Genomic DNA, 10048 nt, shown 5'->3' with positions numbered 1-10048 from the left:
TGGAAGCATGCGGCCAATAACTTGTAACATAACATCAAAGGTGTCTCGACTCAAGGTAAACTGGGACTTCGCGGCCATTAGGCGGCCAATGGAATCCAGCTGTGAAACCTTGGTATGACCGTGAAGGGGTTGCTGAGCTGCAGCCAACATATCATAGTACGCCTTCGCGGTTGCCTCTGGCTCCTCCTCCTCCCTACGTCCTTCATCAAAGTGTGCTTCATGAAAGTCATCTAACATGTCTGCAACCCCAGCATCAGCGTCATGTTCTTCGATGCGTAGCCTAACGACCTCGTCTCTCATACGATTGGCTTCGTCGTGGTAGGTCCACCGGGTGTAGTCTCTCGTAAATCTATAATTGCAAAGATGATTCGTCATGACTTCGCGTGTTTGTTGACGCGTGTTTCCACATTTGTTGCACGGACACCAGGTGGTATTGCCTCTTTTGAGCTTTGCAAATGCTCCGTCCAAGAAAGCCTCAATCTTGTCAATCCACTCCCCGAACAACTGACCCCCACATTTCCATCCAGTATACATCCACGCACGGTCATCCATCCTCTATCATATCAATGAGTAATATAATATAAAAGATCATCCTTGCAACTACACGATGTCTACCAATTCTAATAGGTTAAGATAGGTCCTAATCTCACCCGAGAGGATGCGTAGCTGGGGTTGGTTCACATGCTCTATACCGATCTGAGGCAGAATTTCGGCAGCACCTCCCCGCTATTCTCCAAATACACGTCCCGGAAAAGGAGATTGTGTATCCGGAGAACAACGAGGAGATGATGCCGAGACTCTATCTCGGATCGGCGTAGACCATGAGAACTAACCCCATCTACGCACCCTACCGGGCTGTCCAAAAAACGTGGACAATTCGAAACAGATACGGTCATACATATGCAAAGATCTGCATATATCCAACCATATCTTCTTCGAACAGGTGACGCCTAACTCGGTTACCTCCTATACGAACATGATCTCGGAAGTGGCCGGTGGCTGGGCTTACCGAGTGTCGTCGGTGTAGGCGTCGCCGGACTGGTGTGGGCTCGCAGTTGGAGTCATCTCCGGCTTGTCGGACTGGCGTGGGTTTAGGGTCTCGTGGAAATCACACGGCTGGACGCGGGCGATGCAACTGTAAGAGATCAACACATCCATTGGTCAAATAGCATGACATGCAAACCTGTAAATATAAATCTGAAAAACATCTATTGGCTAATAATTCACTAAGCACCTCAAAACAACAATTACACTAACCCTTTTCAAAATATGTGAGCAATTATTTATATTGTGTTAGCTAAGATCAGCACAGATGCATTCATAAAAGATGTTATCTTCTAAATCATTTACTCTAGTTAACCACACAATGTCGCGACTAATTGTTTCAAATGCTCAAGTAAAGTAAGCAATGACCTCACTGCGACGTGGACGGCCCGGCGTAGCTGTGACGGCGCTGTGGCGGCCCGGCGTAGCCGTGTAGACGGCAATGCGGCTGGCCGGTGGCGGTGCAGGGCCCGCCGGTGCACCGCTCAAGCCTCGGTGGCTGGTGGGGCGGGGCGGCGTGCCTGCGGGAAGCTTCGGGGCCGCCGGGTGGTGGTGGGGATGCGGCGCCGGCGTGCTGGAGGCGGGACCGCGGCGCGCCGGCGTGGTGGAGGCGGGGCCGGGTGACGGAGCTGTGAGCGGCGGCCGGCAGCGCAGCGGGTGTGCCTCACAGCGGGGCACGGGCCGCCGGGGGGCCGAGCCGGCGTCCCTCCCCGAAGAACGCCCATGGGAGGGCCGGGGCGCCGTGCCTCCGCAAAGGCTCCTAGCCGCCAAGTCGTGGCGGGGCCGCGGCGCCGGCGTCGTGGAGGCGGGACCGCATCGAGCCGGCATGGTGGAGGCGAGCGGCGGCCGGATCGGGTGGCGGCGCTGCGGGTGGGTGGCGGCACGGCGGGCGTGCGGGTGGGTGGCGGCACGGCCAGGCGGTGGCGTTGCGGTGGGCCGGAGGCGGCGCGGCGAGCGGGTGGCGTCTTGGAGGCGGGACCACGGCGAGCCGGCGTGGTGGAGGCTAGCGGCGGCCGGACCGAGTGGTGGCGCGGCGAGTGGGTGGCGGTGCGTCGAGCGAGCGTGGGAGGCGAGCACGTGTGTGTGGTGCGTGGATGGGCCGGCCGTGGACTGAGCGCTAAGTATTGTGGCCGGCCTTTTGCCGTGAGCCTAGATCCCGGGCACACGGCAAAGACACTGTTTGCCATGTGCCACGATCCAAGGCACACGGCAAACACTGTATTTGCCGTGTGCCCCTGTCCTAGGCACACGGCAAATAAATTATCTATTAATATATATTTTCAGTGAACTAATTCAATTTCAAAAATTGTTTCATGAAATTTTATCAAATGAGCTTTGAAAACACATTGCCAAAGACACTAAACAACTCACGTTTTATAATTCAAACCAAAAAAATTCTATTATTTCATGTGTTTCAAATTGTATCAACCAAATCATTTTCAATTGTGTGTTTAACCAAATTTGATTTGACAAACTTTAGTGTCTATTTGGCCAAAGTGCATAAACATTACATGTTGGGTGATTCTTTTCTAAAAAACATTATTTCATGTGGTTACAACTCGATTTTAATGTATATTAAGATGAAATGGTTTAACCGCAAAATAAATTTTAAAATCAATATGTGGATCCGAAAAATGACCAAATTTTGGCATTAAGAAATCTAAGTAGCATACTGCATATAGAAAAATTTTAAAATTGAAAACCCAATTCGACCATCACTTTGACTTGGAATACGTACGATTGGGTCTTAACCACTATGGACCTTCTCTGGATATGCTTGGGTTAGTAAGGAGTGCACGTCAAACAAGCGAGAAACCGACTCCATTTTTTACCATAGCCATATGACACGAAATTATTGTATCATGAAAATTTTTAGGATTTTTGCACTTCATATGCTATTTATAAAATTTTAAAATGATTCGACCTCATGTTACCATTCATGGTTCGGGATAAGGGTAGTCGATATTGCCTCTGAATTCATACACACGGCTTCAATTTACAGTCAACAACATGAATTTGATTTTTAGATGAATTTTACTACAATGTTCAAATCCCTAGCAGTACAAATCAGACTTAAATCAAAGAAATGTGGTAAATCAATTTAAATGATTAAATATAGCAAAGACAATTAGAAAAATACCAGATGTTAACATCAAGGTCAATTTACTACAAGTGTATTTCTGAAAAATTTGGGACTGCTAATTTAACTTTTTGACCAATATTTTGCCGTGTGCATGGGCCGAGACTCACGGCAAAATTGGAAAACACACGGCAAAAGGTGTTGTTTGCCGAGTGTCCCTGCTGGGCACACGGCAAAACATTTTCCCGTTACGGATTTCAAAACATTTGTCGTGTGCTTAGAGTTTACCGTGGGTTTCATCAGTAAGTACACGGCAAAGTAATCAATTTGCCGAGCGGCTTATGTTTGCCGTGTGTTGTAGTCAAATGCACACGGTTTTGCCGTGCGTCGAATCTGCGGCACACGGCAAAGACCACTTTTGCCGTGTGCCCGATATATGGCACACGGCAAATCTTGTGGCACACGGCAAAGCTTGTGACACACGGAAAATGTGGCATTTCCTGTAGTGCACATCCAACCTTCTATTATTAGCGAGAGCTTAATAGTGCTTTCCATGCGAAGAGGACGCAGAGGCAACAAAAACAAAGCAAATGCGCCATTTTGACACCAAATTTCAATTTTTGTTTTTGTTTTTATTTTTTGAACGAACCACACAAGATAGTGCGTGTTTCATTGATATAGCAGAAAAGTACAAGGCTACGGCCCTGGAAGGTCATAACTAGGAAAAAAGAAAAACAAAACAGAAAATAGAACTCACCCGGTTGGATTGGGACATCAACCCAGAAAACTCAACAACTCAACTTACCCGGTTGGATTAGGACATCAACATAGGAACTCATCCACTAGATTGTGTTTTTTATATCCACAGAAGAAAACAATAAGAACAAGCTAGTATACATGCATCATGGAAACGACGTCAAAACTCTGGGCTATGACCCCTGATATACCAAGTACCGAAATCGCACATGGAAAACAAGTACAAACTATGCATAGGCAGTCTACAAAAAGTAGCAAAGAATTTGATTAGATGCAGCTGCGTCCAGAAGCTAGGTTGGTGTCCAGGCCTTTTGATCATCCTGGACCACACAAATCAGCAGCTGCCTAAACCATGCACTGATGTCCGTAACTAGCTGCACTGTCTTTATTTCAGAAAATAACAAGGGCGTTTCGGTAAAATCACATACTGATCTGCTCACTAGCTAGCTTGCTCTCTCTGAGTCAGAGGTTACATATAGACACCATACAACTACACAAAGCTAGCAATATTACAAACAAACACCACAACACCTACCTACCTAGCAAGAAGGTCAGCAAGTAAGAGATACCTCGTGCCGACTTGTTCTCCCTTCTTGGTTTCTTTCCATGGAGGAGCAAGGCCAGAGGGAGATCCAGCTCCAGCTGCTGCTGCTCCCCGCGCCGGCAGGCCGAGCCCTCTGCGACAACGTGCCAGCGGCGCCACCCAGCGACGCGGACCACCCGCAGCTGGACCTCGACCTGTCCATCAGCATCGGGCCGAGGCCGAGGCCGCACCCGGCCGTGGCGCCACCGCCGCCGCCAGCGCCGCCGCCGCGGGGGTCTCCACTCGCGAACGAGAACAGGAGAGCGTCGGGGGTGATGATGGCGGCGGCGGCGGCCGGCGCGAGGCAGCAGCAGCAGCAGCAGAAGCACCAGCAGCAGGCGGCGGCCGACGCGCGCGCGGTGAAGCAGCAGGCGGCGGAGCAGGCCCGGATGGCGTGCGCCGAGCGCGCCTACGCGGAGCGCGTCCGGGAGCTGGCGCGGCGGGAGCTGGAGCTCGCGGAGCGGGAGTTCGCGCGCGCCAGGGCGATCTGGGAGCGCGCCCGCGAGGAGGTGGAGCGGGTGGAGCACATGAAGCAGATCGCGGCGAGGCAGCTCGTCGGCTCGGCGGCGTCGTCCGCGGCGGCGCTGGAGATCACCTGCCACGCCTGCATGCAGCGCTTCCACCCCTAGTCCTAGCACGCTGCGCTCGGTACCTGTATGTGATGCGCAGCTGGTTGGCGATCGATCTCGACAGCTGCTACTATTGTTGTAACTCTTTCTCCATAGCTTTTAGCTCTTGTGAATTAATGCCATGCCGCCATGTTACTTCAGCGTCAGATGATCATCGTCTGGTTCATGCATGTTCGATGCACTCGACAAAAGGAGAAATGCTTCTCTTAGCTGCCACTCCGTTCCGTCTGCAAGCTTAGTTTACAGCAGCTTCCTAAAAGAAAAAGAAAAACAACCACGTTGTGTAACAAAACAAAAGGCTAGTTGTACAGGGCTAGAAGAAAGAATTTAGAAAAAAAATAATATTTACATTTGGGAAAACTATAAGGAACTAAGTTAATCTTAGTTGGCGGAAGGTGGTGGACACTTTTTTTTTTGAAAGGGAAATAGTTCTAACCTCTGCGACCGCACAAGGCCAATTCATTACAGATTTCAGAATACGGAGAAATGAAAAGAAATAGGTTTTATTGGACAAAAGTAAAATTATATGAAATAAATGTGTTTGATTGGACACCATCTAGGTTCGTGAGTCTTTTGGACATGAATTTGGATATGTATTTCTTCTTATTTACAATTTCACCTAGTTCTTTCTATAGTCAAGTTTTAAAGTTATTTTTATTAGGGTGTTGATAGTGTACAAGCAAGATCATGGACCATTGGACCGTCGTCAGACGGTCCACAATTGTTTTTCTTCCTCCAGACATTGTTCTGGTTCTTACTAATTCCTCCAACTAATCAAAAGCAGCAAGGAACCACGAATTTGGCTAGTGACATCACTCCCCTATCTCTTACCCTCCATAGGCAGTTCCTAGAGGCTTCCTCGTATCTGAGCCCACCTTTGTGTATGCCATCACCGCCATGCTCCCACTATTGACCTGCCTTCAGCCCCTTACACTGGCGGCTAGCCAGTGGCAAAGCTAGAGCAACTTGGAAGGAGTGCACTAGCCTTGTGGGTGCATGAAGTTGAGCTATGGGGGTGCATATATTGTGAAAAATTAGATCTAATCACTGTTTTTGCAAAAAAAAAATTGAGTGCATAGGCACCCCCTAATTACTACAAACATTCGCCCCTACGGCTAGCAGCGCCTTGCCATCACACTTACCACCATTCACCATCGTGATTATTAGGGTCAGGCATGGTGAGCTTGCTGCCCGTCATGGACGGATTTTAGAGGAGAATGCCCCTCAAGGTTGGAGGAGAAGAGAGAAAAAGCGAAGGTGAAATGGAGAAAGAATGTGTTTTCTAACCAAAACTGATATATCACAGTACACGACAACCACAACGCCCATTGTGAAGATTACCACAACAACAAAGTTGCAAGCGAGTGGCCAACTCAATGGAGATCAATAGCCACCCTCACGCTGTATCAACATCCACCGTGGGAGGGATTTTCCAAGATGACGCCTCTATGAAGAAAACAATGCCCGCAGATGCCGCCATTGCTGACCTGGAAACCTGTACTATAGGTTTTTTATTCTAAATCCCTCGATACTAAAAGAGGGGGCTCACAAAAGTTTCCTCTAGCGAGGGATGCGGTAGTGCGGTACCAAAGATCTCAGTCAATCTCAGCAAAAACCGAAAACTGATTAGGGTTGTAGCCTGAAAACCTCTCACCTCACAACCACAAGTGTGTCACGTGGGCCACTGTTTGCCGAGGGCCCTCGATATGTGATGTATGGAGAAGGAAGAAGAATAGATCCCCCAACCTTCAACCTACCTCCGCCATGGTGCCTTGCTATGCATTTACATCACCTGAAATCATCTTTGATTCAAATCCTCGTTCCCAACGTGCGTGGAGCCGTGGACTATAGTTGGCGTACCCAAAATGCATAGCCAGGTGTCGTACGTATAGAGATGGAAGAAAAAGCCCCCAACCTCAAACCTCTACCATTATGCCTTGTTATACTTATACATCTATCATCACCTAAAATCATCCTTGATTAAGTCTTCCAGCATATAGCAGGTGTGTTTTTGTAAAGATATCGATGTAGATCTGATTGCCTATTATTTGCTACCGAGTGTGGATCCGTTTACACTGAAATGTACGCGATCCGACTAACTAATTATACTGTTTGGCCCATGAAGCATTGGTGAAGTTTTGGGTGAGCAGGAAAGCAATCAAGTCAAAACTGCATACGCTTTTTGAAATCCCTAATTTCAGTTAACCGTGAAGTACGACCTGATGCTGCATGGTTCTCATTCGGCCGTAAACTGTACATGGACACTGTTAGCAGAGACTGTGCAATGGACTTAAAGATGATGGTGTTTCCATGCATGCATATGCGAGGGTAATAACCACACATGTCCTGTCATCAGAGAGACCTTGATGTATCAGGGCCTCAGGGGGGGTCAGCACAGTGCCTTCCGTGCCCTCTGAGTTGAATGGTGTACTGTTCAGAGCTGAATGTAGCACAATAGTTTCATCCTACCTCTCAGCTAGCCAACGTTCAGACATTGTTGCCACTACTACTATACTTTCTACACTGCAGTGAAGATACGGCAACACGGCGAAGAAAGAGGCGACGAGGTACGTCGCCGTATCTGAGTGCATGATGGGTTCTGATGAATACAGGTGCATGCAAGGCGATCGAGCATGGAGATCGAGACGTCAGGCGGTAGTAGCAAATGATTGAGGCGGACGAATCATGGGCGCGCCGGGATCATCAGCAACAGAGGTGGCTGCTGGCTGGCTTTGGTCATGTTGCCGGCCGGCCTTTTCATCAACGGACCAAACAGGGCGGAAAAGAACAATCACGCACAGTACTCCTGGTACCATCTGCTATCAGGAGCTCAAGACTGAAAGCACAGGACAGGGTACCCATGTGCATTCCCGGCACACTTCGTCTATTCTCACTCACTCACTCACCTAGGTCAGTTCTTTGCTCTTGCAGCCTTGCAGCCTACTCAGCCTATGACTATGATGCGGCCACTCCATCACTTCGGCATCAACTTTCATTTTTTTGGCTCGCAAATGAAAAGAAGAAATCAAGCTCTTGTTTAGTTGCATCTAAAATTCCAAAACTTTACAAAATTTTCCATCACATCGAATCTTTGAACGCATGTATGAAGTATTAAATGTAGCTAAACAAAATAACTAATTACACAGTTTATCTGTAATTTGCGAGACGAACCTTTTAAGCCTAGTTAATCCATGATCGGATAATAATTATCAAATACAAACGAAAATGCTACAGTACTAAAATTCCAAAAGTTTTTGCAACTAAACAAGGGCCGAGAAAGATTAGAGAGGCATTCATGGGACTAGGTATCTGTCTGCCCGACTGACCGACCTCTCAACTCGCCGGCCGTCACCGTTGCGTCATCGCCTGCGACCAAGCAGGCCAGCATGCTCCACTCCACAGGCATGCATCGCCGAAAAAGGAGCTCCAGACAAAAGTTACCCTCTCGCTGCTCATTGCGCTTACTTCCCTACAAGCCTGACTCCGCTCTCCCCCAAGAACGCAAGTCAATTGCCTAGCTTTCATCAGAAGGTACCACACTGCGTCAAGGAGGGCATCATGATGCCACTGCAAGGATCACATCCGTGCTGCACATTCGCTCCTAGCTTTTTTCCCTTTTGAAACCACCCGCCCCCATCTTTCTTACTGAAAAGATTGGACGAATCATGGGTGCCCCCGAGCATTGCGGCATTATTGACCTTATCATTGATGCGAAAAACTGCCTCCCCAAGGAGGTTAACTAGAGGTAACTGCATTTACACTGCTAGAAATTCCCGCATTAGTACCGGGCGGGAACCCCCAATTAGTACCGGTTTCCCGCCTGGTACAACCAAGACGGTACTAACCTGCCAGCAATTTAGTACCGGACGTTGCACCCGGTGCTAAATGGCGCAGTTAGTACCGGCTGGTACCTCCAGCCGGTACTAAACTGCTGCCCACGCTGCGCTGGTATACATCCCACAATCACAATCACAAAAAAAATCATATGAATACATCTCAATCGCACAATCTTGTGGTCTTACAATCACAAGAAAATATCACAATCACACCAAAAAACACCTCCTGACAATCAAAAAATCTTCAAACAAAATTCCTCACAATCTTGTCGTACAAGGGACGGAGGCCAACCGCACCTCCTCGCCGGGGCTGCCGCGTCACGCCATGCCTCCAGGCCTCCCGGCCGAGGTAGCGCCGCACCTCCAGGCTGGGGCCGCGAGCGCCTCCTGGCTGGGGCTGCCACGCCGCGCCTCCAGGCCTCCCGGCCGAGGCCGCGCCGCGCCTCCAGGCTGGGGCCACGCGCGCCTAGCCCACCTCTTGGCTGGGGCCGGCGCGCCCGCCACTTCGCAGGCCAGGACCGCTGCGCTCGTCGCGCATCAAGCCAGGCCGGCCGCCCTCCGCGCCCGCCGCTCCTCAGGCTGGGACCGCTGCGCTCGTCGCGCATCAAGTCAGGCCGGCCGCCCTCCCGTGGCTCTTCCTCCCGCCGCCCCTGACCTGGAGAAGATAGAGATGGAGAGAGGTGAGACTCAGAGAAGATGAGGATGAATGCTGGATGGAATGAATGGCCGGGGGAGAGAAAAAGTATAAGGCCAAGAACCATCGGCGGGGCATTTAGTACCGGGTGCAGTCTTCACCCGGTACTAATCCTTCTTGGCTCCAGTTAGTACCAGCTGGAGGCACCAGCCGGTACTAAACTGCTACAGGAGGGAATCTAGCCGTTGCTCCCCGGGGCACTGTAGCCCCGGCCCGGTACTAAATGGCTGCTTTAGTACCCGCTGAAAGACAACCAGTACTAACGGCCGCGGACGAATGTGCGTTTTTCCAGTAGTGTTAGGACAATGAAGATTCCTGAAAGGATTGGCAAAGTGATTACGCCGATGATCGAGCTGTAAAGTTCACAGCTTAAGATGCATGCTCAACCTATATATACTAGCAAACAAAAACAAGGTGCTGAAGCTA

General features: G+C 49.6%; 1 protein-coding gene across 1 annotated transcript; it reads left to right on the top strand.

Annotated features, from left to right (window-relative positions):
• Window positions 1-4400: 4400 nt before the first annotated feature.
• On the top strand, window positions 4401-5238 carry LOC120682510 (protein indeterminate-domain 16-like). Its single transcript, XM_039964463.1, has one exon. The coding sequence runs from the start codon at window positions 4487-4489 to the stop codon at window positions 5090-5092; it is 606 nt and encodes a 201-aa protein (XP_039820397.1). The 5' UTR covers window positions 4401-4486; the 3' UTR covers window positions 5093-5238.
• The last annotated feature ends 4810 nt before the right edge of the window (window positions 5239-10048 follow it).

This window comes from Panicum virgatum, chromosome 7N (assembly GCF_016808335.1).
Source record: "Panicum virgatum strain AP13 chromosome 7N, P.virgatum_v5, whole genome shotgun sequence".
NCBI classification, from domain to species: Eukaryota; Viridiplantae; Streptophyta; class Magnoliopsida; order Poales; family Poaceae; genus Panicum; species Panicum virgatum.
The sequence above is the reverse complement of the archived record's forward strand: the minus strand, read 5'-3'. Positions and strand labels throughout refer to the sequence as shown.